Below are 27,208 nucleotides of genomic sequence, written 5' to 3' on the forward strand. Positions count from 1 at the left end.
GACAGGATGTGCCATTTCACCTGGATCCTGGGAGGACCAGCTGCAGGCTGGAAAAGCAAGAGGCAGGGCCACCAACAAAACAGCTGCTAAGTTTCCTCATTCCCTCTCCAGCTGTGCCCACTCAGCCCAGTCCTACCTCCAGTCCCAGTTACTTGTGAAAGGCATGAAAAGCAAACTCCCTACAAATTCAGAAGCACAAAGGCCTGATTCAGCCTCCAGGGCTCTGTACAGGGGGTCAGGCCAGCCACTAACATGGGGGGCCTAACCTTTCCATGTCCACTGCCATAGGGCACCTGAAGCCTCCCTCCAAAAAATGCCCTTTAGTGGGAAGTCACCAGGAAGCATCTCCCTGCCCTTCCCTCCCTCAGGGAGTCTTACAAGTTAGGATTCATCAGAGACATGCCACACCAGAGAAGCCTGGTGAGGACTGCAGGTGGTAAGCCCCAGGTCAAGGAAGTGGCAGCAAAGAGAAGGTGATCATAGTGGGCTGTGATCAGTGGGTGTCCCCATTGCCTGGGCTCACCTATAAACATCCACATGGTGGTTATACAAGTTACCTCTACATGATGAAATGCCTTATAGTCATTCTAAGATAAGAGTTATTTATTTGGACTCAGGTCTTTTTGTTTCAGAGAGGGCTTGGTCTGTGGTTGTTTGGCTCCACTGACTCTGAGTTAACAGGAAGTGCATGTACGAAGGCTGTTCCCTTCATAGTGGATGGGAAGCTGACAGCAGAGACAGGGACATACACACTCCACCCCAGCCAAGGACACATCCCCAGTGACTTATTTCCTCCAAAGTCTTCCTAAAGTTTCTAAAACTTCAAAACAGCACCGCCAGGTAGGAAGCAAGCATCCAATACGTGACCTTGCGGGGGACAATCTACATTTAATCCACAACAGCAGCCACAAGCCATTCTACTGTCTGTGGTAAGGCAGAGCAATTGATGGCTGACCCCTAGAAGAACCCCAACAGGAAGAAGCGGGCACAGGTACAAGTCCCATCAAGTGCCCCCTGCTCAGTACTTGCTCTCCTTATAGAGGCAGATGCCACAGTCTAAGCTAAGTGCAAACCTCCCATGCAATAACCGCCAACATCTAATAAAATATGAAGTGCTGCGAGTCTCTTGTCTGCTACTCTGCTCATCACATTCTTCTTAGAAAGGGCAGAGATAATTAAGTTTCAACAGTTCTTGCTTTTTTATGTTTGTGGCTTAATTACAGTAAAAATCATTTAAATGTTACCTGAAGGGATAGTGTGCCAGGCTGCATGATCAAACCAGCATGGAACACACCTGGCAGCCAGGACTTAGTGAGGGAACAGGAGTGACATGGCAAGTGACGGTCACTGGGAATCTCTGGCTACTCTGAGGGTTGTGCTGCTCAGGGCACAAGGGTCTACACAGTCTTAGAGGGTCTACACCCAGTCCCAGCTCATGCCTGGCCCTGTCACATGGGAGGGCCCAATGGAAAGAACCAGATTGAAGGGACAGGTCAGAAGAGGAGCCACGCTCACTCAGACACTCCTCATTTAAGTGCACAGAGCAGTTATGGCAGAAGAGAGAAGTCCCCTCATTTGACAGGATACCCATCCTGTAGAGAGGATTTGTGCTTGGGCACCCAGGCCCATGCAGGCCTGCTCCACCAGCAGCCTGGCCCCAGCACAAGCCCGGAGTCAGGGCAGACAATGCTTGGTCACGGTGTCTGAGCCCCAAAGCCCTGTGTGAGGCTCAGGTGAGATGGAGCCATTAAATCGGTGCCACATGATGGAGGCATGATGGAACCCTCCAGAAAATGAAATTTTAAAGGAGTGGGTCTTTGTGGCTAGCCGACCACCTGCATGCAGTTAATGAATAGGTAATAAGGGCCAAAAGACAGCAGTCACCATCAGTTTCTGGTGCCTGACGCCTGCCTTCAGCTCCAAACAATGCCACTGCCTTTTATTTCACTGGTGGCACAACACAGTGCGTGCAGAGCAGAAGTCAGCAACCATGTCAAGATGTCATTAAGTTGTCAAAGAGGAAAGTAGCCTTCTGCAAATCAGAGCAGGTGTCTGAGCCTGGAGACTGCTCCTATGTGTGAACTGGATTACCTGACAAAGAAGTCAGGCAGAGGACGGCCACACTGTAAGGAGATGTGATGGAGACAGACCCACCCATGACAAGGGTAGCCATGAAAGCTGGGACTCTGGTTAATCCCTAGGTGCTGGTGGTCACTGCATGGGTGCAGGAGGAGTCAATAAGAACTCAGTAGCCCCTTCTCAAGGACTGCTTCTGTCACAGAGTCCATCCCTCCTCCTAATTAGGGCAGGAGCCAGAGTACGGTCCAGAGAGGCTCAGGAAGCTGTGGTCCTTGTGACTCAAAGTGCGCAAGTGGGGGGCCAGTACCATAAATAAATCGAGACCATCTCCCACACACCACATCTCATGCCACAAACAGCCCACTTGCAAGTCAAGTGTGATGGCACATGCCTCTGATTCTGGAAGCTGAGATAGGAAGACCTTGAATTCAAGGTCGGCCTGAGCTACACAGCAAGACCCTGTCCCAAACAAAAGTCACCCCATATGCATCCTACTACAAATAACAACACATCACACACACACACACACACACACACACACACTTCCCTACACACACATACACACGCCCATACAGGTTCTACTATCAAAAGGAGCTATGTACAGGGCCTCTTGGACTCAGCCCTGGAGAGCTCACAATAGCCTCTTCCTGGGCAGCCTGAGGCCCAGACAGGTATTCCTCCCTGCTAACCAACGCCAGGCACACTATCTCTCCTTCCAGTTTGGTCAGCAACAGGCATGACTGTAGAGGATCCTCCATCCTACCTATAGCTGCTCACTTTGGACAGGCCCTGAGCTGATGTGCTGTGTCACAGAGGGAACTTCCAGTTTGCTTACAGGAGCCCGCACACCCCAGGCCACACTCCAGGCAGCTAATCCTCTTTTGGATAGACTCCTACAAATACACATCAAGGGCTCCCACCCTCCTGCTTCAGGGAGGGTGTAGGGTGAGGCACAGCCAGCCCTAAACTTCCAGTCCCCTCCCCCAGCATCAACCCTGACAGCAAGGCTGCACTCACAGAAGCTGTGGATTCCACAGCGGAATGCTGGTTCCCTGAGTGACTCTGGATTGTAGTATCTGCCAGATGGATTTTCAAAAGCCATCAGATAGAGACTCCAAGGGAAGCTGAGGAGCTTAAGGTCAAATGTTCAGTCTGGTGGGTTTTGATTGCAAAGGCCAGGTAATCCCATCAGCCTTGCTCCCGGTGCCCTATCGATTATGAGCACGTCTGGAAGCAGCCAAGCACATCAGATCTGGCTGCTTCCCAGCTCAAGCCCAGACAACCAGCCCCTTTGTCACCTGCCCATTACAACCAGGCCTTCCCTCCCAAACACTCAGGACAGAGAGACTGAGTACAGAAAGGAAAGGTCTACTGAGGGAGTCAAGGATACAAGAGAAAAGAAACGTCTCAGCTGGGGTTGAGGGTCATAATCTCCCTTGGGACCACAGCTCCCTGGTCTAGCCTGCACAGTGCACACAGTTGGGATCACAGCTCCCTGGTCTAGCCTGCACTGTGCACACAGCTGGGACCACAGCTCCCTGGTCTAGCCTGCACAGTTCACACAGCTGGGACCACAGCTCCCGGGTCTAGCCTGCACAGCACACTCAGTTGGGACCACAGCTCTCTGATCTAGCCTGCACAGCGCACACAGCCTTGTTCACCAGGGGAACCAACCCTACAGACCGGCTTCTACCCTCAAGGTTACTCAAGGCTCTATTCTGCACTAGACAATGAGCTGCCTCAGCAAAGCACAACAAACTAAAGGAGAGCTTTGAAGAGTCTCTGAGACTCAGCTGCAACCGAGGCACAGACTATAATTCCTGTATTCTTGAAGACTCTACACCCAGAAAACAGACTGCTAACAGCTGATGCCAGACCAATCAGATCCTGGGCTTTAAACTCTTTAGTCAAAGGCTATTTAGCTGCCAAGATGTAAGTGTAAGAGAGATGGGAGTTCACACAGGTTCAGCAACTGGGATAGAGTCCCTTAGGCAAGATCAATCCTCCACTCTTCCAGCTGTAGAAGATGCTTGTCTTCAACTCATAGGCAGCATCCTTCCTTTCTTGATAGTGCCAGTTCTTCATTAGAAGGGAATATCTAGGTACGCAGCTCAGTGATAGAGTGCTTGCCTAGCATGTGCAAGGCTCCAGCGTCAATCCCAGCAACACACACACACACACACACACACACACACACACACACACACACACACATGTAACCACATCATTCTTTTGCCAGGGCATGGTGGTCATCACCTGTAATCCCAGCACTTGGGAGGAGGTAGGTGGATCTAAGTTTGAGTCCACCCTAGGCTACAGAGTGACATTCTATCTCAAGAAAGAAGGGGCAGGAGGACAATGAAGGAGAAACATTCAGGGTCCTTCCACCTCTCCAGACAGAAACTCTGAGTGGGGTCAACTGAAGGTCAACAAACCCCCATGGTCCATCCCCACAGCTCACAGATGACAGTGTCTGCCAACCTCTGAGCTCTAGGCAACGGGGCATCTCAATAAGCTCAGCTTGAGCCAGAAACTATCTTAACATTCAAGGGGATGTTGAAAAAGCAGCCAGCCACAATTCTGCTCAGGAGGACAGCCTGGTGTACAGGAAGGATTCTGGGAGTGTCTCACCCAGATGAGAAGGCTGGTCCAGTTATATATGCTATAGTTTAGAAGAGAAATGTCATGTTGAAGACCTGCTCCCCTGTGAGGAAATGCTCAGGAGGCATTTAAGATGGTATTAACTTCATCAGTGGATTAACTACTGGGCTTTTAGGAGGTGGAGCCTAATTGGATTAAGTAAGGCACAGGGAGGCATATCCTTAAAATAATAGTATTTCAGAACTCTAGTCTCAGCTGGGTGGTGGTGGTGCATACTTTAAATCCAAGCATTTGGGAAGCAGAGGTATAGGTGGAGGCTGTGCATTCGTTTCCCAACTGCTCAGACCTGAATTATTACTCAGAAACTATATTAGTTACAACACTGTTCAGCCAATGATTCAGGCATATTTCTAGCTAGTTCTTACATCTTCAACTAACCCATTTCTATTAATCTATGTATCAACACGAGGCTGTGACTTACTGGTAAGGATCCAGCATCTGTCTCCTTAGGCAGCTACATGGCATCTCTTTGACTCTACCTTCTCTCTGTCTCTGTCTCTGTCTCTCTGTCTCTGTCTCTCTCTGTCTCTGTCTCTCTCTATATATATTCATATATATTCATATATATCCATATATATTCATATATACATACATACATACATACATACATACATACATACATATATATATATATATATATTCATAGCACACGGATAAGAATCCCACACCACAGAGGTAGGAGGATCTCGGTGAGTTCACCGCCAGCCTGGTCTACATAGTCTGTCTGTCTGTCTGTCTTCCCCTACCCCTTGCAGTCTATCATTAGGACAGCTGTGTGACAAGCCTCTGTTACTATAGTATTCTACCTTATGTAAGACACACAGCAATGGAGGCTGCAGACCATAAAACGAAACCTCTGAAGTCATGAGCCAAAATTAACCTTTCCTCTTTTTAATTAGTTTCTCTCGGGTACTGTCATAGCAGTGAAAGCCTGACTTAGACACTTCAGGAGTAATATCCAACCCTAAAACTGAGTGGATCAAAACCCAGAAACTATTTATCCTTGCTGGGGTTTGAAACTGAAACGTCCCCCATAGGTTCACGTGTTTGGATACCTGATCCCTAGCTGCTGTTCTGGAAGGTTGAGAACTTTTATAAGCTGGGTCACTGTGAGCCAGCTTTGAGTTATAGCCTAAGCCACATGCTCGCTTCTGTTCTCTGCTTTCACGGCTACCTTCCCCACCGTGATGAGCTGTGCCTTCTGAAACTAAACCAGAACACATCTTTCCTCCCTTAAGCTGCTTTGTCAGGTATTCTGCTGGAATGAGAAAGGTCACTGAGGTGTGGACTCTCAAAGTCAGGAAGTGAGACAGAGCCTAGGCAGCAGGGCTAACCTCTGCTTCATGACCCCTGTGACCTCAACAGAGGCTTGACTATTCTCCCATTTCATTCATGCTTTTGGCTGGTGCTGCACCAGCTGGAGGCTCCCTACACGGGTGAGTCTGGGTTTCCTCAAAGCAGGGCTGCTGAGTTCTGGAGGAGACCATCCCAATGGAGAAAACCAGGGTGAAGCCTCAATGCACTTTATGGTCTAGCCTTAGAAGTCAACAGCCAACATCCTGCAACACAGTCCTGACCAGGGTCAAGCAGGAGTAAAACAGATTTCACCTTTCTGAACAGGCAGGTTACAAGCTCAGTGCCAGCCTGGAACTGTCCCATGACGTCCAGGTCAGACATTCAGGGACAAGCTCAGTGCCAGCCTGGAACTGTCCCGTGACGTCCAGGTCAGACATTCAGGGACATTATAACTGCACTCCTAGTAACACCATCACCTCATGCTGTCACCTCAGGTGTAACCAACCCAACCACACACCACTGTATTATAATGGTATTGCTTCCTAGGAAGGAATTAGAGCAGAGGTCAGCCTAACTTGCTGGTACTTTATGGCCACCACACCAAGTAAGTAAGCCTTACTTCCAGTCACAGCTCCCACAAGTACAGACCACAGTGCCAACACAGGTCTTCCCAGCACACTGAAACTGTTTCCTCCTTGTAGCAGGAAGTGGTAAGGATTTGGCTGCACATGGAACCTAAGCTAGGGAGGTGTGGCCTCCCCCTGGCAGCCATGTTGTTTATCCCAAAGGCAGCTAGACAAGACATGCCCACTCCCCACCCTTTCTGACTGCTCCCAAGGGTCAAGCTGAGAAAACCTCACAGGAGAACCAGAGTCTGTTTCTCTCCTGCTGCCAGCTCTGTCTTAGCTGCATCTTCACAGCAACACTGATGGCCCAGGGCCAGCCTGGCATGCTGCCCAGTGGCCTAAAAGCAGAACTGATGCCAATTTGTGGAGCTGGATGCCCTCCCCCAAGACAGCAGAAGAGCAGCATGCCAAGACCAGTCATGGACACTGTGGGGTCTGCTTGGAGCAGAAGAGACAGCACACAAAGCAGAGGGAGTTTGGAGGACAGCCCTTTAGGGGCCCTGGCCCTCTGCAAAGAGCTCAGAGTCCCTCTGGCAGCCAGGTGCCATGTCACTCAAACCAGCCGCAGACTCAGACTCATCAGCCCACCTGGTAATGAACGCGATGGGGCAGCAGCTAACAAAGGCTGCAATTTACACATTAGCCTGGAATAATCACTCTCCAGGCAGAAATGACAGGCTGGAAGACAAGATCTTCTGATCGGTTCAAACATCCCTGGATACACAGCATCTGCCTCAGTGCTGTGAGCAGGTAGGAGCTGCCAGGTATCTCGGAAGGTAGAAGTGGGACAATCTCTCCCAGGAAGCGTAGTCTGGCCTCTGGTACCAAACTCCTCATGTGGCACAGGCCTAATGCTCCACCATCTCTCCCAGAGAGCCAATGAAGGACAGACCGTCTGTGGTAGGGGTTAATAATACCCCTGGACATGGGTAATGAGCCTCAGAAAGGAGGCCTAGACAGCACAAACTCCCCCATCAACACCATGCAGAAGCGAACACCTACTGGTGCAAAAGCCGCCAGCATTTTTAGTATGCAGGGAATCTGGGCTTTCAATAAACCATGCCTCCACACCATAGCTTTGATCTGACCCTTCTTCCCAACTGAAGCTCAGAGATGTAATACAGAACACACCAGCAAAGGACCTGACTACTAACCGCCCCTCTCCTGTCCCCACCCGATCATCATCCCCAAGGCAGGGACCACTCCTTACTTTCCCATCCAGGTGGCGTAGCTAGGAGGAAGCCTGGGCACGAACAGGGTTGACTTTCCAGTGTCCACATCAATGACACCATAGCAGCCTGACTCGATGACACCGAAGGCCCAGTGAAAGAAGGATTCCTGTGGAGGGAGCAAGTGGCTTCATTACCCAGGCACCAGAGCAGAAGCAGGAGGTACAAGAGGGAGGTGAGCAGAGGCTGAGGACTCCCTTCTTCCTGCACAGCCTGGTTCCCAGTCCAGCTACCAGCTCTCTGTCTGCTATGCTGTGGCTTGTCAAGAGCAGACAGGGCCCCCTTTGACCCTGCCTTCTGCTCTCTCTCTTAAAATTCGTATTTACACATTGTGTATATCTGTGTGTGTACCACAGTGTACTTGTGTAGAAAGAGAACAACCTGCAGGAATTGGTTCTTTTCTACCTTGCGGGTCCTGGGGATCAAACTCAGGTTGTTGAGCTTGGCAGCAAGCACTTTCATTCACTGAGCCATTTCCCCAGTCCATCCATCTGCAGGTCACCTCCTAGGCCCACGACAGACAGCAGTCAACAGCACCAAGCACAAACTCAGTTCAGAAATGAATACACACACACACACACACACACACACACACACACACAGAGAGAGAGAGAGAGAGGGGGAGAGAAGAGGGAAAGAGAGGGGGAGGAGGGGCTCAGTAGTAAGCATTGAGCTGGTGTCGCCAAGGTATGAAGTCAGGAAGGGAACCCAGAATGAGATCAATCAGGGAGTCCACAGTTAATTTAGGAAAGTGACTTTTTAAACTATAAATATATAGACCTCTAGAAGCTTCAAGACTAGGTGAGGCCTATTTCTTTTTTTTTTTTTTTTTTTTTTTTTGGTTTTTCGAGACAGGGTTTCTCTGTGGCTTTAGAGCCTGTCCTGGAACTAGCTCTTGTAGACCAGGCTGGTCTCGAACTCACAGAGATCCGCCTGCCTCTGCCTCCTGAGTGCTGGGATTAAAGGCGTGCGCCACCACCGCCCGGCTTGAGGCCTATTTCTGAGACCTCCATGACACTGCAGTGGATGGACTCCAGCCCAGAGACCAGACTACTGTGCTCCTTCCCTTCTACACCACCTGCCCCTTCACATTCCCCTGTGCCTCCCCCTCCTGCTCCTAGAAAGGTCTGGCCACAGTTCTGGGTCTGGAAGCTGAGAGAGAAAATAACCATAGGCATAGTTTTATGTTGTTATGTGCACACACACAGTGACGGTATTACAGATTGAAATTAGAACCTACTGTGTGCCACACCCCCATCCCTTCACTAGGGGATTCTAGGCAGATGCTCTACTATTGAGCCACACCCCAGCCCCTCATTAGGGAGTTCTAGGCAGGGGCTCTACCACTGAGCCACACCCCAGCCCCTCACTGGGGGATTCTAGGCAGGGGCTCTACCACTGGACATGGTCAGCACTCTTTTTCATTTTGAGGTAGGGTCTCTCTAAGTTTTCCAGTCTCGCGTTGAACTAGTGATCCAACAAATTAAGCCTCTTGAGTGCTGGGATTATAGGTCTACATCATCAGGCCTGGCTAGAAGATGGGGTTCTAATTCCAGGTCTACCTGTTGGCAAGTTATCTTCCCCAGGTCTCAGTCTCCTCCTCTGTAAAGTTGACATGATGCTAAACCCAATGAGAGTAGGCCCAGTGCTGGATGAACCTAGCCTCCTGGGCAAGCACTGTTACCCCGAGGGACTTTGTGTGCTGGAGTAATTCTCAGCTAAGTGCAGGAGATCTAGGCTGTGCACCAGAGTTCTAGAACTTCATAGGGCCCCTGATACACATATGCAGGGTGCACAGCCCAGTTAGGGTACCAAAGGTGAGCACTGGCCAAATCAGATGAAGGCTGGGGCCTCTAAACAGGTAGATCACACAATCCTCTCAGCTCTCTTCCCTGCCAGCATCCAGCCCCAGAAACTCAACCCCTCATCTGCAGCTTGACTTTCTGCTCTCCCCCAAAACTGTAGCCAGTGGCCCAGACCATGGGTCCTCCTATGCACACTGTCCTCTTGCTTGTCCAAATTCACCCTGGCTCCTCATAGTTCACTTCAGAGGCCAGCTCCTCCATGAGGCCTGCTTGCTCCCCCGAGGATATCTTTCTACGCCTTGAGAGCTCTGCCCAACAGGTGAGGGTGAAGGTGCTGACCCCAGATGTCATGTTGCCTCCAGGGGCCCTTGGAACCAACCCGCCCAGTCCCCAGCCCCACGCCTGGTGTTGGAGGCAGACAGGCCTGTAAGAACAGGGTGAAGGCTCACCTGGCGGAAGATGATGGAGGTATCAGTGCAGTAACGCTGCATCTCTTCCCCGCCCTGCAACACAACAACTGAGCCGGCCTGTACCGCTGCATTCTTCCTCAGCCTCTCACACAGGCGCTGCCTGTTCAGGGCGAACAGCGCCAGTGGCACCTTCAGGGTCTCATTCCCCAGGGAAAAGGAAGGGCTGCAGAGACATGAACATATACAGCACAGCCAACGGTTAGCACCTCCCTCACGCACCCATCACCTGTGGTCTGGGCCCTTGGGGGACTCCTGTCAACCTGTGGCAAGCCAGCCTGAACCGAGCCTATTGGAGCCCAGAGACAGTCCCTCACTGAGCCAACCAAGGCTATAGAGGCTGGTCAGTCATACTCCATCCTTCTGCTCCTAAGCGCCTGGCTTACCCTGGGGATGAGGGAAGACTGTACCTTCTCAGCTAGTAGGCAGGCAAGGCTTGTGAGGGAAAGTCTTGGCAGGGGCTAGAGATGTCACTCATGTGTCACCCTTCAGGGGTTGCCATCTGCTTTGGATTTTCTAGAACAGGTGGGAAAGCTGAGCGCTGACCCAGACAGTACTGGCCATTCTGCCCTGCTTCACATATGTTGCCAGCCTTTTATAGCCTACCTTGGTCGTTCCCGTACCCAACAACGCACAAACTCTCAGTATACACATACAGTGCACCCCTACAGCACCATGCTCCTGTGACCAGCAGGTATGGAGTGCAGACCTCAAGGATTCCAAGGCTGGTGTTATGGAAAAGTCTACGGGAGCTGGGAAGGGCCAAGCCTGGCATCACTGGGAAATGCGCATCCCTAGATTTCCAGGATAGCTCAAGTTCCACACAATACCTGTGGCTTACACACAGCCTGCCCCATCCCCCTACCTATTCACAAGCTGTTTCTGCAATGTGTTTTCCCCGGCTGGGGCACCTTCAACATTCAGATATACAATAACCTGACCCTAAAACCAGAAAAAATGCTCCCTCGTTGCTCTCAGCATACATTGCTTCCTCCACTTTGCAGTAAGTGCTCTAAAGAGGAACCCAGACTCTGGCATTCCTGACAACCCGTGCTCCCTAGTTTACCCATGAAGCCTACACATTGCTCCCCTAGGCAAACATAATCCATCTGGCCACAATAACCCTACATTCCTGAACCTGCAGCGGGTCCTGATCTAGTCTTCACCAGGCCTTTCTGTGGCCATGATACTGGTAGGCACTACTGCTGAACTCCACCTAACACAGTTCCTCCATCCTCACTCAGTTCCTTTCCCCCACCCTTTCCAGACCGACCTTCTACTGGAACTCCAGGGCTAGGTCCACACGCTTTCCTCCACTGGGCATAGCTGAGATAACTCAGTGCTTCAGCTTTAAGTCCCATCTATTGCCACAGACCAATGATGTCCCTCCAGATGTAGAGCCCCCACCCCCGCCCTGACATATCTCTCACCTCAAACTCAGGAAGCATGACAAAGACTCACGCCACTAGAGGTGGCTGTACTTTGACAGTGTCCAAGCCACCCTTGCCTTCTCATTCCACCTCTGGTCCCTCACCCACACATACCTAGAACCTCCTTCTCCCCACTAGGGAACTTCCCCCAGGTGGCCCGGCTCCATCTCGCACATGGACAACTTTAAGAAGCTCTCCACTGCTTTCCTGGTCTGAGCTTCCCACCCTTTAGCAGCCTCTTCCTACGTGCCAAGCACAGACTTGATTTGCTGCTGTCTCTCAGGGGACAGGTGACACCCCAAGACAAAGGCAGAACCGGTACGGATGCCTGGTAAATGAATGAACTCAGGCAGGCAAGCAGGCAGAACATGACAGGTAGTTAGAGATCAGACAAAGGATAGGGGTGCAAGAGGGAGCCCCTGAAGTGGCCAGCTGGGGGGAAGTGGAAGAGTTTAAGAAGAGCAGGCTCAAGCCAGGGCTACTGCCAGCACAGTAGCCTCTGAACAAGGACTGTGATGGGCCTCCCCTTACACCGCAGTGGGCCATGAAGAGGCCTTGAGGACCCTCATGCCTTACCCATTCCTCCCACACATATTGGCCCGATGCCAAGCATTCTCTCTTATCCTCACTTCTCCGGTGCAACCACTACCACAGGCCCCACACCGCACCAGGCCAGTCAACTTGTCCTCCAGATCCAACCCTACCTACAGTGTCTTGAACACACAGACTGTGAGTTTGGTAAGTCCATCAGCCTGGGCCGAGCCTACAGGAGGCATGAGAGATGGGGGAGGGAGAGAAGCAGAACAGTGGACATAGAGAACCTGCCCCCTTGCCGCCTTTCCTGGCAGGTCATAGGACTAAATGGCCTGAGCCAATCTCTTATAGCAGAGCCACAACTCCCCTCTTCTTCCCGGTTCGTTTCACATTCCTACAGTTCTGTAAAACCATCCCTGTAGCAAGCGAACTACCAGCACCAACCAGGTCCCTAACTGGAACAGGTCCTCCATGAGACAGGCCTACATCTGTCTGAGTCACTGTGTCCTTTGCCTAGCACCCTGACCGACACGCGTATGCCATTGTGGGGAGCCACATCCCAACTGTGCGGATTAGCGGGTGCCAAATCAGCTCCAACTGTGCGGCAGGAAGGGTGAAGGAGAGGGGAACATCCGCACATGCCCATGCTCTGGACACTTACTCCTACCCCAGCATCTGCCCTTCCTTCCTCCTGGGACAGTGTACAGGAGGCTGGGTGGGCACGAGTAGCCAGGGCTTCCACAAAGCTAGGGCTGACGTCTGTCATTCTCAGCAACAAGGATGAAAGGGCAGGAGGATCCTGGTAACAGTTTGTAAACAAGGCTCCCAAGTGGCCTGGCTGACAGGAACTAAAAGTGCACCCTTTAGCACCCACATTCAAGGGACTGCCACACCCTTCCCACCCACTCAGTAACACCCATGGAAGGAGTCATCACAAGTGGAGGAGGGGAACTCATCTTTACAGGGTCCTCATGAGCAAATGCATAAGGACCCCTGCTATAGATGGGCTCAGACCAAGTCACCCCTCCCACAGCACCACTGGCTAAAAATGCTCATCTAGCTTCCTCGCCTTCCCCAGCTCCCCTCCTTGTGGCCCAGTTCCTTAAACCTCCTAAGTGCCACTTGCTCTGGCATGTGATTACTCCATCTGGAGGCTCTTGTCCTTTTGTCCAGAACTGTCTCAAAGGCCTAAGATCCTTTCGGACACTCAGACTTGGGGCCTGCTGCCTGTTTCACATAGGAACTTGAGCATCTGAACGTTTTGGTATCTAAGGGGGCTCCTGGGACAAGCCCCTGGGAGACTGGAGGGTGACCGCACTTACCCCTCCAAAGGGCTCAGTCACAACACCATCCACCTTGTCCTGGGCTAGGTTTAAGAAAGACAGCTCAGTCTAAACCACCAGGCAAGGCCATGTGTTGTAATCATTGAGTACTGCAGGACATGCTCAGGATCAAAGATTATGAGGATACCAAACCCTTGGAGGGACAGCCAGGGCCAAAGAGTGACTTGTCCCTGTGAATTCATCTAATGTAGCACCAAGGAAACATCCTCAACTGGTTTCTTTGTGGTGCTGGGGATTAAACCCAGGGTCTGGCACATCCTAAGCAAGTACCTCCCCACCCCAGCTACATCCCCAGTCAACCCTTTTTTTAACATTTTATTTTGAGACAGACTGGCCTTGAACTTGCTCTGTCAGCCAAGCAGGTCTTGAACTTGCAATCCTCCTGCCTAGGACTCCTAAGTAGCTGTGATTTCAGGCCAGTACCTCTAAGACTGGCTGTCCAACTGGTTTCTGATGAAGGTTTATTTGTTGGCTATTAATTGACCCTTGGGATTTAGAAAGCACAAACATGTCGTTCCTGCGTCCTGGGACAAACAAAGCACAGTCTACTGCATGCAGCCAGGGCACAGGTATGTTTGAGACAGCGAAAGTGGCTGGTGGACAGCCACAGAACAGACCTTCTGAGGCCATCCACCAAGGCTGAGGAAGCAGCCCAGGGCCAACAACAACAGACTGACTAGTAACATAGCCAGCCCCCAGGGAGAGTGCAGTGCCACCGCCCCTGAAGTCCATCCTTGTCCCAAACTCCCTGTGCCGCTGCCTCAGGGTTTCTATTGCTGTGATGAACACCATGACCATAAGCAACTTGGGGAGGAAAGAGTCTATTTATTGCCATTTCTACATCACAGTCCATCATCCAAAAAAGTCAGGGCAGGAACCTGGAGGCAGGAGCCGATGCAGAAGCCAGGGAGGAGTGCTGTTTACTAGCTTGCTCCCCATGGCTTGCTCAGCTTTTCTTATAGAACCCAGGACCTCCCACACCAATCATCAAGAAAATGGACTACAAGCTTGCCTACAGGCAAATCCGATGGGGGCATTTTCTCTATTGAGGTTCCCTCTTCCAAAACAACTCTTGTTTTGTTTCAAGTTGAGATAAAGCTAGCCAGCACAACCACCCTCTCCTTTGCCCTCAATGGTCACCTATAGGTTTCTGGGCCCACAGAGAGCCATGCAGAGACTATTTGATAAAAAGACTTCTTGATGAAAAATCACTCCTTTGTTTTTTTCTAAGCCATCATTCAAACTTACGTTTTATTCAATTATTGATGTAAGCAACTAAACACTGAGTATCAGTAACGCCTGGGTACCTCCACCCACAGAACTCACAGGTACTTTTACTTTACAGGATTGCTCCAACACTTTCTCAAGATGCCACCCTTGTTTATCAAGACTTCAAAATCAAGGTGCCTGTTAGACCTGCTTCAGGCTCCTGGTATCTAACGTATTAATATAAGCGCACAGGACCACACCACAAATTCATTAAACATTTTGATAGCTGCATTTCCATTGGTTTTCCTTGTAATCTTGTATTCATTTAATGCATTCCAAAACATTACACCAAGCTGGGCGTGGTGGCATCCTAGCATTTGGGAGGCTGAGGCAAGAGGATCGAAACTCAGAGGCCAGCCTGGGCTACACAATTGAGATCCTTTGCCTATATCTGGCTAATAAATAAATGGTGTTAAAGGATGCTGCTGCTTTGGTCTGTCTTTAAGGTCCTCATGAAGAGGCTTGGTCTCAAGTGTAACAGTGGTCAAGGACCTTTAAAAGGTCTGGGGCTTTCTGGGAGATGACTAGGAAATAAAGCTAATTATTCATTCTCAAGGGAATGAGTTAGGCATCGTGGGGCTGTCACAGGTACTGAGACAGTGGGTTGTCACAAAGTGAGGTAAGCTGGCTGTCTTGCCACAGGACCTTTCTTTTATGCACAAGCTACTCGTCCCTTTCATATGTATTCCTCCCATTGGTTGTCATCCACCAAGTTATAACACCAGGTGAGGTTCTCACTGGATGCAGTTGGCTGGTACGGCTTCCAGAACTGTGAGCAAAATAAAAGAATTTTTTTTATAAGGTTCCAGTCTCAGGTATTTAGGTACAGCAGCAGAACACAGACGAAGACAAGCACACAGGTTTCACTAACACCCACAAGCTCCACTGCACACACTATAACAAGATCCCTGTGCTACCATGCGATGCCACTTCTGGATAGAGCCACATGGATAAACTCCCAGAAAAAGACAGGCCAGACAAGAAGGACCAGGCATTGAAATGTCCAGTAGCCACTGACTACCTAACTACAGGAAGATATCCCTGACTGGAGGGGCTTTAGGCAGGAGGCAGGTACCCCACAGACACTTCCCAGTCTCTGAGGAGGACTGGAGAGCCAGCACACACATGCAGGGACAAACAGGGAAGAATGAATAGAGAAGAACCAGAGAGGGCAAAGGGCACCTGGGCCAGCCCGGCTTCCACAACTCTCTCCAGCTTTGCAGTGTCAGCGTGAGGACTTTGCACAAGGCTCACACGAGGGTGTGACAGCATTTGATCAAGACCCTGATTCCTCCCAACACTGTTCATCTAGAATGCTTGCTCCAGCATGGCAAGTAGCTCATCACACACACCCAGGGCAGCTGGTGCGATGACCCTTGCTGACTGGGCACGGCTCCTAGAGTCCCGCTCAGATGAAGAACCAGAGACCATTCTTTATCCCGGAATTCTGTCCCCCTTCCTACCCACAAGTCCTCTCCTTGGCCACTACTGTCTCCTAGGAAAACAGGATTCTAGAATAATTCACAGGGTAAATGTCCCTTTCATTCACATGACACCCTTTCACCAAGCTCTAATCATAAGTTCATGGCCCCAGGGATACAAACCAAATTGGCCCTAGGTCCCAAGGATGCCAGGAAAGCGATGACAGAAAGTTGAGACAACTACTCATGATGGGCAGATGGGAGGATGTGTGTAGGGACCTTTCAACGGGAGGAGGAACCATCTGGACTGGACCTACAAGTTAAGTCTGTGAGCAACCTTTTTGTTAATCATGTTAGAAGTCAAGAGTATCCCTGGGCCTTTATGTGAGCAGGCCCCCAGGACAAGAACACAGGGCAACAAATGCAGACAGGTACATAGACAACTCAGAGCAAGGCTCAAGGAGAAAGCACGGTTACCTCCTACCAGTGCATAGAACTAGGAAAGTTTCTCACCGAGTCTTAGATGCTACTTAGGGCATCTACTGCTCCTCAACTCATACGGGGTACACCTGAGATTCTCATGAGCCTCCTGCTCCCGGGCTTTACTAGGACTCTGTAGGAAACCAACCCTGACTCATCAGAAGCCTGCGGCTCTGCAATCAGTTGAGAAGCATTAAATCTGACACTCTTAGTTGGGAACGGTGGCCTATGCGTGTAATCCCAGTACTCTGGAGGCTTACGCAGGAGGATCATGAGTTCAAGACCTACACAGAGCAAGTCCCTATCTCAAAAATCTAAGTTAAAAAAAAATGTTGGGACGGTGGCGCACGCCTTTAATCCCAGCACTCGGGAGGCAGAGGCAGGCGGATCTCTGTGAGTTCGAGACCAGCCTGGTCTACAAGAGCTAGTTCCAGGACAGGCTCCAAAGCTACAGAGAAACCCTGTCTTGAAAACCAAAAAAAAAAAAAAAAATGTTGGGAATATAGTATAGTGGCAGAACATGTGGCCTGGCACAAGGAAGTCCTGCGTTACAACCTTGGCACTTCCAAAAAGGGGGAAACAATTGACATATTGATCTATCATGTGACTGCAGCAGCAGAGAGCCAAGCTTTCTAAGGAACATCCTCCAGTCTTGTCCCCTCAAGGAGATCAGTGGACTCAACTCAGGCTCTGCATTTCTGAGGACAGTTCTACAACCATTCTGAGATGGCTCTGCCCAAGGAGGCCCTGGCCAACTGTGGAAACTCCCTACATCGGTTACATTTCCTAATAAATGTGCCTCTCCAAGATCTGGGTCACCATTTCAGCCATCTTGCTGATGACCCCCGAGATCAGATCAGCTCCAAAAGGCTTCCTTTGAAGATCTGGCCAGTACCTATCCCAGCTTGGGAATCTTCCAGAAAGAAGCAAGCCTTGGGCCAGCCTGGAACCTCAAACCCAAATGCAGCTGCTGGAACTGTCTGTGACTACCTGGCTAGCCCAGATGGACAGATGAGATGCCACAGACAGATACCTGCCCTGACTTATTGCTCACTGTGCTTCTTAACAGAGGGTCAAAGGCTGGGTTCCAAGTTCTGGTCCTGGCCTCCTGGACACCTACCAGGACTTTGTCTGCACAGTTCTCCACCCTAAGCGTGTCTCACTGTTTAAAGTTCATCCCAAAGATCACCCCATGACCCCAGAGCCCATGCCTCTCACTGGCACAGACCAAGATCAAAGACAGAGATAGAGACAACAGAATCCCACATGCCCATCAGCTTTAATGGCCCAGTGTTGTTCTTTAGAAAACAGCAGGCACCCACCCACTAAATGACTGCTACAGCCAAAGCTCTCTCAACCTTGGAAGCCATCTAAGATGCCAATGTGTTTCCATTTCCCCTTCTTACACAGAGAGACGCATTGGGTCCACTAGTTTCCCCATACTTATCTCAGCTCCCAACCCTGTATGTGGAGGGCCGCCCTCTTCTACCCCACCCTTCCTAACACCCTGTACAACTATGTCCACCATTTCTCCCACTGAAATCACAGCTCAAGCTATCAGGCTCTTTAAGAAGCAGATCCCACCAGGCGGTGGTAGTGGCGCACACTTTATTGCCAGCACTTAGGGGGCAGAGGCAGGCAAATCTCTGTGAGTTCTGGTCTACAGAATGAGTTCCAGGACAGCTAGGGCTACATAGAGAAATCCTGTCTCAACAAAAAAGAAAAAGGAGAAGGGGGAAAAAAAAGGAAGGGGGGGATAGATCCTAAACAGGACAGTGCTATATGTTTGAAATGCCAGCATTCTGAAGGGCAAAGCAAACAGAGTTTGAGGCCTGACTGGGATTATCTAAATTTTTCTTAAAAAGCGAATTCCAGATGACAACCTTTCCTGCTCAACCAGGACAAAGTCTGGAGAGGTCCTACTAGTTCAGGGATGCACCCTACTCTCCCTGTCCCCAAGACTGAGTGAGCCCATCTGTTCACACTTCCTTCCAACAGGACCACAAACCCTCCTTTAATTCTACAGAATCTTGGCAGGCCTAAATCGACCAAGGCACTGACTGGGCTAGTGAGGCCCTGCACGAAGTCTGCATTGGAGATAGAGAGGAGGCAACCGACACATGGAAAACCAGGCACTACAGAGCTAATCAGTTAGTTAGGGGAAGGTGTCTTGGAGGAGCTGACATTTGGGCCAGGAAAGAAATCAGGAGAAGAGCTGGCCTGAGAAACCGGGATTCCACGCCCACTCCAAAAGCTACCCTCATTCTTGGGGAAGCGCCTGGGGACCTGGAGCCCACCCCATCGGTGGGGCGTGGCAGTGAACAGGTTTGCCAAGCTCCCAGCTCTGCCACGGACGGTAAGGCCACCACACGCTGGGCTCCAGGGCAGCCCCCCAAGGGCCAGTGGGCAGTCGCAAGCGTGCAGGGACGCAGCGGGTACCACTCGCCCGGCGCTCGGTTTCAGTGCCCGCGAGAAGTGCGCGGCCCGCGGCCACACAGCAATCCCAGACAGAGCCCGGGGGCTGTCACCCACTGTCCAGCCCGGAACACCGAGGCAGGCCACAGGCAGGAGCGAGGGACAAACTCGGCACTCACCGTGAGGTGGACGCCATGTTCACTCAGCGCGAGCGTCACGTGGAATGCAGCGTCAGCTGAACCTGCTTGGGTCCTGTAGAGTGGATGGGGAGGGACCAGGGGCGGGTTTTTAAGTGATCGGGGGCGGGGCCGACGGCCTAGGTCCCTCCCGCTCCGGCTTGGACTGCACACTGAAGAGGCGGAGCCCTGGAGGGGTTAGGGGTCTCTGCTGGGCGTCTCAGGCTCCCGCGAGTAGCCTGGAGGGACCTGAGCAGCGACTATCCAGGCTTTCCCTCGTGGGAGGAAGTGTCTAGAGACAGAAGATGACTTGATTCTAGGTCAGCCCCTGACCTTATGTTGTGGCAGCCCACCCGCGGGAAGAACATACTGGAAAAAAGAAACCATGGGGAGGAGGGCCAAGGATAGCAGAGGGCTGGAGCAACTATAACAGTCGCCTTCAACATGCTAGAAAGGGAGTCTGGGGAGAGAGCCGAGGGGCTCAGACCGGATAGATAAGCAAGACCTGCAGGGCTTTGAATATAACATTGGGAAGTTAAATCTAATACGATCTTGTCCAAACCTCCTCAAGTGCAGAATGGAGGAAGAGAATAAGCTGGGAATAAAGGAAGAGAAGAAGCTGGAGGATGGGAGGTGGAGGGAAGCCGGCAGAGGGCCAGGTCCGGAGCTAGGGCAGAGTCCTAAAGAGAACGGACTACATCGGACTAAAGTTCTACGTCAGAAAGCGGATATTCCCCCCCCCCCCCCCCCCCCCCCCCTACTCTCGGCAGGTCCCAAGCACTTACAGGCAGTGGTTCAAATTCTTTGCAGATGTTACTGCTCAGAAAAGCCCCATGAGGTAGGTACTATCTTAGTACCATTTTACAGCCGAGGAGACTGAGGCCCAGAAGGCTAAGTAACATGCCTGAGTTTACACGGATTCACCTGTTCTTGAGAACTTGAAAACACACACGAATTAGCTCCATCTTCAGCTAAAGAGTCTCGACTCCCTAATAAGGGACACTTTAAAAATAGCAAAGGATGAGCAGAGAGCTATTCGTGTCAGTTTGTAGTAGGAAAACCTGCCCCCAGCTAATCACAACCCCGCTTCTTTTGACATAAAATATGTCAAAATTAAGCCAACTGCCAGCTTAATGCTTATTAATGTGTAAAAGAAGTAATTATCCTAAATATTTACAAAAGAGAGGCAGAGAACACCCAGCCACTGAATGGAGCGCTCGCTCTATGGTTGTAACAGGGAAGTCCTGCCCACGGCTCCTGCCCACCCAGGCCCATCTGGACAGTGAGCCTTCAGGCAGGGTCTGCTCAGACAGTAGTTTTGTAAATCAGACACTCCCTGCCTTTCCACACCCTTCCCCAGCAGAGGCTCCAGCAGGACTGCCCCTCCCCCACTCTCACTCAAGAACCTTTCCAGCAAGCCTTACCAGATCCCTCACTGCTCTCCACCAGATTCCAGCCTCCCCACCAAAGGCTGTGGCAGAGCCTTCCCCTCCCCTGCTCCTGCCCGGCAGAGGCCCTGGCAGGGACTCTAGGAGAAGCCTCTCAGAGTGCGGGAGAACATTTTGGAGTTACTCATGCAGGACAGACCCGGACGCTGCTGGGAGCCAGGAGGCAATTGGGCAAAGATTGATTTTACAGAGTCAGTGTGGGAGTGTGTAAATCAGCCGAGGAAGTGCGCCAGGCAGTGCACTCAGGCCTCACACTCTGCCACAGCACGGCTGAGGTCATGGGGTCCTTGGAGACGAGGTCTGGCCTTGTAATGGCCTACAGGTGGCTGAGAGGTGGCTGCTTTGTTAGCCCAGTTGCTGGTGCGGGGCAGTACTTACCAGAAGTGCCCTGCCCTATACACACCTTCAGGAGATTCATCCTGGGCAAGGTCCTCCTTTCCTCCTTTGGCACTGTGTTGAACCAACTTACCCTGCCCTACCCGCCTCCTCTGCCTAAGCCACTACTCCCCCACAGCTCCATGGATACTGCTGACCCACTAGGTTTCTGACCTCTTGGGTGTGTATGACAGATAGGGGACAGGAGGATGTATTCCAGCCTCATCTCTTCCAGATGGGACAGGAAGGCATGTGATAGACAGGACATGATATATTAGTTACCTTACTCCTTGCTGTGCCCTCAAACCTGACAGGAGCACTTAAAAAGGGAACAGTGAATTTGGGCCCATATCTTCAGAGACTGTGATGGTTAAGCTTGCGTTATCAACTAGACACAACTCACCGTTATGTTACTTGGAGCGTCTCGGAGGGACTGTTTACTCTGAATTACGTCTTGGGGGAAGCGATTATCTGAATTAAGTTTATTGATATGAGAAAGCCCAGCCCACAGTAGGCAGCTCCATTCCCTAGACAGAACTTTATGAGTAGAGATAGAGAACTGAGCACAAGCAAACAAACATGCATGCATTCATGTTTCTCTGCTCTTGTCTATGGGCATGATGGGACATGTGTGTGACATTCCTACCTTGACTTCCCCCAAAGCAATGGATTGCAACCTGGAACCATGATCAGGAATAAGCCCCTTCCTCCCCTAAGCTGCTCTCTGCCACAGCATCAGACACAAAACTAGAACGAGGAGCCATCGCCCATCATGGCAAGGAGTGCATGGCTCCGAGGGCAGCTCTAGCCACAGCGGCTGGAGCATGGGTTGGAAGCTCCTCACATCTCAGTGGATCAGGAAGCAGAAAACTCAGGCCAGAACTGAAAGCAGTTGTTGCCTTCAAAGCTTTCAGAGCCTGCTTCTGTGAATGAGGCCACAGCCCAAAGGTTCAGCAATCTCCCAAAACAGGACTACCAGCTGGGGACCAAGTGTTCAGACACAGGCCTGTAGGGGACACTTCTCCTTCAAACCATAGCACATACCTAGGTGCCTATTCTTCTGTCATGGTATCAGCAGGCCCTAGTCCTTGCCCATTGTGATAATGGCTGGGCCAACCTTACCTTTCCTATTTCTAAGGTCAGTGTGGCTTGCAGTGTTGTCCAGGACCACATCATGAGCCCCAGGAAGGCCCTACATCACACCCTATTCCTCTTGCCCTCTTTCACTGGCTCGGTTCATCCGGGCATCCATCTTCCTGCAGAAAAGAGGCAGGCAGCAGCCAAGGGGCCTTCCCCGTGAAGCCCCCGTCACTACGTCAGATGAAGTGGTCCCCGCTGTGTGCTTTGCCAGGGTCTACGAGGCAATTCAAGATGAGAAATGGAACGGTGGCTTCGGAAAAGCAAATCATTCCAGCAGCCCCTTCAACACCTCGACGAAACAAGCTCTTTTTGTGTGTGTGAAAATGGGGAATATATTGTTTTTCGGTCTTTGGAAGACTGTTTTCTCATCTTGAAATCACAGGCTGCTTTCTTCCAGTGAGACTTATAAATACATCCAATTATCGACGTTCAATATAGGAAATAAAGTTCTGAAATTGTTTTCTTCCCCACGAACAGAGCGGGCCGGCCGGGTTGCACAGGTGATAATTACTTTTATTTCTTAAAATGAGCCAAACCAGTGTGCAGGCGATGGCGGTCCGCTTTTATTGCTTCCCCTTTATTGCATTGCCCGTGTGATGCTGGGCTATTCATTGGTGTAACTCCATTACCCTATTTCAAGATCTTGATACAAAAATGAATGAAACTTCTAATTTCAAAAGTATGAGTGCTAGGTTCTAGAGTCGGAGGACTTGGTTCTGAAGGGGGTGTCCGGGAGAGAAACACCCCAAAGGGTGAGGGTGTGCTGTCTCTCCGATGCAAGTGACTGGATGTCTTTGTGAGACAGTGAGTGGGTCTCTGATGGAATTCAGAGGTGTCCCCTTTGAGGGTTCTCAGTAGGGTAGCCCTGAGAAAAAGCACCTATATACTGTGTCCCCAGCAGTCATCTATACTTTTGTCCATGCCAGTATCAAGACTGGGTCATCTACGAGACAGGTATGATAAGCCAGCACTCAGGAAGATCACGAACTCAAGGCCAACCTGGCCTACTGTCTTAGTGTTCTATTGCCGCGAAGGGACACCATGACCAAGGCAGTTTCGGAGGTTTAGTCTGTTATCATCACGGCAGGGAGCATGAAAGCCCAAGACAAACATGGTACTGGAGAAGTAGCTGAGAGTCCAGCATCCTACCGGCAGGTAGCAGGGATGGGGGAGGGAGGGAGAATGGGCCTGACTTGGGCTTTTGAAACTTCACAGCCCACTCGCAGTGATATTCTTCCTCCAACAGGGCCACATCCCTAATCCTTATAATCCTCTCAAACATGACCTATGGGGGCCATTCTTTATTATAATTTTTTATTTTATATGTATTGATGTTTTTGCCTGTGTGTGGGAAAGAGAGAGTGTCAGACCTTGGAGTTATAGACAGTTGATACCTGCCATGTGGGTGCTGGGAATTGAACCCGGGTCCTAAGAAAAGAAGAGCAGTCAGTGCTCTTAACCACTGAGTCATCTCTCCAGCCCTAAGGCCAATCTTATTCAACTATGTAAAAAAGAAAAAAAATGGTGATGATGATTAAGAGGCGACACCTGTGTCTTCTACTCCTGCTGGAATTGCTGCTGACCTAACATGGTCCACCCTTCCTCCTCAGTGCTTGCCTCTCCTCCCTGTAACCTCTGTCTTTAAGGACCTAGTCTATTCCGTAGCTTCTCTCTTCTCCGTTCCGTGACCTCTCCCTTCTGTGAACCCTCCCTTCTGTGACCTCTCCCTTCCATGACCCCTCCCTTCTGTGACCTCTACTTTTCATGATCTATGCCTTCTTATCACCTTTCTCTTCCATGACCTTCCCTTCCATGGCCCATCCATCTCTTCCGTGGCTTCCGCGTGTGACCACCAAGGTCCCCACGCTGGCTGTCCATCTGGCTATATCCCTGCTTCTCTGAAGGTCTCGCATTCATCAGAGTTTTCAATAGCAAACAGACCTTCAACTCAGCTACCCCACTTAGAAGAGGAATTTTCGGAGAGGAGGATATCACATAGCAGAGAAGGAAAAAAAAAAAGCAGGCTTAGGAAACGCTCAAGATGAGGTTGGAGAGATGGCCCGGCAGGTAAAGTTGCTGTGCAAGAATCAGGACCTGAGTTCAGATCCCTGGTACCCAGGTAAAAGTCGAGCATGGTACCATACATCTGTAACTCCAGTACTGGGTGGAAGTGTGGAGATAGGTAGAGTCCTTGAGTTCACTGGCTAGCTGAATTGATGGTGAGCCCAAGGTTCAGAGAGACCCTATCTCGAAAACCAAAGTAAACAGTGATAGAGGAGGGACCCAGTGTTGACCTCTGACCTCTATACACATGCTCACACCCCCCACAAACACATACATATATCACACACAAAACACACATGTATACGTATATACACAAAAAAAAGTAAATAAAGGGAAGGGAGGAAAGAAAAGCAAGCAAGCAGATGGGACCTGGGAAAGCTGGTAACCAAGTGCATCCCTCAGCCATAACCACAGCAGCTGTTACTGTTGCCAAGACAGTTGTCACCACCTCTGCCCCTGGGTACAACATTGCACTGATGCTGCATCCTGGCTTCACTCTCTGCATGGCCAGAGTCCCTAGAGGAGCTTGTGACCAGCTTGTCCGTCCTGTTCCTTTTGGCCTCTGGTGAGGAAGGGGGTGATGGGACTGCATGGCATCTGTTTGTTAGCTTTTTTTATTACTGTGACTGAGTGTACAGAAAAAACATTTGCCAGTGTGTGTAGGGTAGGGGGCGGGGAAAGATTTCTTTTTCTCATGGTTTCAAAGAAGGGTTCAGTCCCTAGTCGCTTGCCTTCATGTGCTTGGGCAGAGCATAGTCCCAGCGACACGTGGTGGGGAAACTTCTTCACCTCACAGTAGATGATAAACAGATAGAAAAAGGAGAGTGCTGGAGGCACGATACCCCAAAGTTCTCACCCAAGTGGCCCACTTCCCCAGCCAGGCCTCACCTACACAAACAGTGCCACCAGTTGGGGACTCTTGGCATATGACAAGCGTGTGTGTGGGGGGGTGTTCAAACTTGAACTACGCACTGCACTTTCTCATCTCCAAATAGGAAGATCTTGACAGACACCCACAAAGCCCAACAGCACAGTGATGCTGGGGATACAAGCATCCCTCCATATAACATCTTGAAAAGGTCCCCTCCCCCCATAATCTTACCCTGAATAATGAATGCGGTTGCAAAGTCCCAAACACAGCTATTTTTATTCTGGCTAAGTCCGAGCTTCTTGCTTCACAGTTTGGCATAGTCTTTACTTTCAGTTTATGAGCATACATGACATTTCTTGGGCTCTGAAGTTCTTCTATGGCTCTGCCTCCATGACACTGCCTGTTTGTGTAGTGAGAAAGAAGTGTGCAGACCAATAAATGAGCAGACAGGTGTGTCGAGTCCGGACAGGGGACATCTGGTCGTCATGCTCCCATTTTGAGACCAAGCGGTATTTGCTTCCTGTACAGGGTACGTCAAGGGTCAGAAGAAGTTTGGCACACTGAGGCTCTTGGAGGACCGTATAACATGGTGCACATGTGAAACTTTCCTTAGTGTGACACTGAATTTTATGAATGAGCATGGGCAGTAAGGAGGAAGTAGTATTAACTAGTGTTCTTAAGAGGAACAGGACAAAATGAATCTCTCTATATAGAAAGGGGATTTATTAGAGTGGCTTTATAGGCTGTGGTTCAGCTGGTCCAACAATGGTTGCTTATGAGCAGAAGGTTCAGGAATCCAGGCGTTGCTCAGTCCATAAAGCTGGATGTCTCAGCTGATCTTCAGTGTTTGTCAGAACCCCCAAGGAGTAGGCTTCCATGCTAGCAAAGCCAGAGTGAGGACAGGCAGGCAAAGAGCAAATGCTTCCTTTATATAGACTTACCACCGGCAAGAGGTGTGCCCTAGATTTTAGGTGGGTCTTCCCACCTCAAAAGAACCAGATTTATAGTGGGTTTTCCTACTTCAAATAATTCAAGTAAGAAAAATCCCTAGAAGGGGTTTTCAGATGGAAAGATCTCTGTGTTAGAGAGAGCCACCGAAACAAGCATGGGACTCCACCTGCACAGATGAGAACAAGACTCTTGTGGGGTTCACAAAACAGCTACATTAGACACTTATGTGAGCTGTAACCACGGTGACTGGTGGGAAAAAAAAACAACTTAAGGGATGAAAGATTTCCTTCTGCTCATAGTTCCAGAGCGTTTCAGCCCATCAGAGCAGGAAAGGCATGGCGAATCTGCTTACATCATAGTGGCAGGAGTATGTGGCAGAGACCTGTCACATCATGACAGACAAGGAGGCAGAGACAGGAAATGGGCAGAGATAACAGACCTCTGAGGACCCTCTGTCTCCACCCCATGACCTTGTTTCCAGATCCTTCCCAGACAGCACCATCAACTAGTTGCTGGAAGCACAGCTTAGAGTGAGCATTGGAGAAGCCAGGACTGTCCATCACGTAGCCTGTCTTCTTCAAAGGACAGAAATTTGAATGACATCACCTGGAATGCCAGTGACATGGTCAAACAGCCTGGTGATCTTCTGCTATTCCATTAGGAGTCAGCCTCCACCTGAATCCCCCCAATATTCTCAGCATTGCCTAGGCCCTAATCTCAGGCTTTGTCTCTCATTGCATAGAACTCATGCCTATGAAAGGGGCCCCATGTACTTTGCGTCCTCCATCGATAAAATCCGTCCTTGGGCTTATCACGTATCCTTCCTTTCTAGGCCCTAGCCCCAGCTCTGCTTGTCAATCAGTAGAATTCATTCTTACTGTAAAGGTCATGGGAGCTTTGCTACTTTGCAAGGGAACTTTGATGTAGCCAATCCTGGAGCTTTGTTAGGAAAACTGTCAAGTGGAGACTTTTCCCCCAAAGTTTTTACTATACTTACGTGTGTAAGAAGAATAAACCACCGTGTCAGTCTCTGGAAGTCTTGAGCCAGTGCCTGAAAAGATGGTACTGACTCTCCCATAGACTGTTATTCGTCCCCTCCCATGGACTATCTCCCCACTGACCTTGAGG

The 27,208-nt window shown here is 50.4% G+C and overlaps 1 protein-coding gene across 1 annotated transcript in view; it reads right to left on the minus strand.

Moving 5' to 3' along the window:
* Positions 1-20,801, minus strand: part of Pepd (peptidase D) — a 138,618-nt gene extending 117,817 nt beyond the window's left edge. Inside the window, exons 1-4 of the mRNA XM_038338430.1 lie at positions 20,656-20,801; positions 19,235-19,307; positions 10,146-10,329; positions 7,873-8,000 (exon numbers count right to left, since the gene is read on the minus strand). Coding sequence (XP_038194358.1) covers positions 7,873-8,000; positions 10,146-10,329; positions 19,235-19,251 — 329 coding nt within the window. The 5' untranslated portion in view covers positions 19,252-19,307; positions 20,656-20,801. The remainder of the gene's footprint in view (positions 1-7,872; positions 8,001-10,145; positions 10,330-19,234; positions 19,308-20,655) is intronic.
* Between the last annotated feature and the right edge of the window lie 6,407 nt (positions 20,802-27,208).

Source organism: Arvicola amphibius, chromosome 8 (genome assembly GCF_903992535.2).
Source record: "Arvicola amphibius chromosome 8, mArvAmp1.2, whole genome shotgun sequence".
Lineage (NCBI taxonomy): Eukaryota > Metazoa > Chordata > Mammalia > Rodentia > Cricetidae > Arvicola > Arvicola amphibius.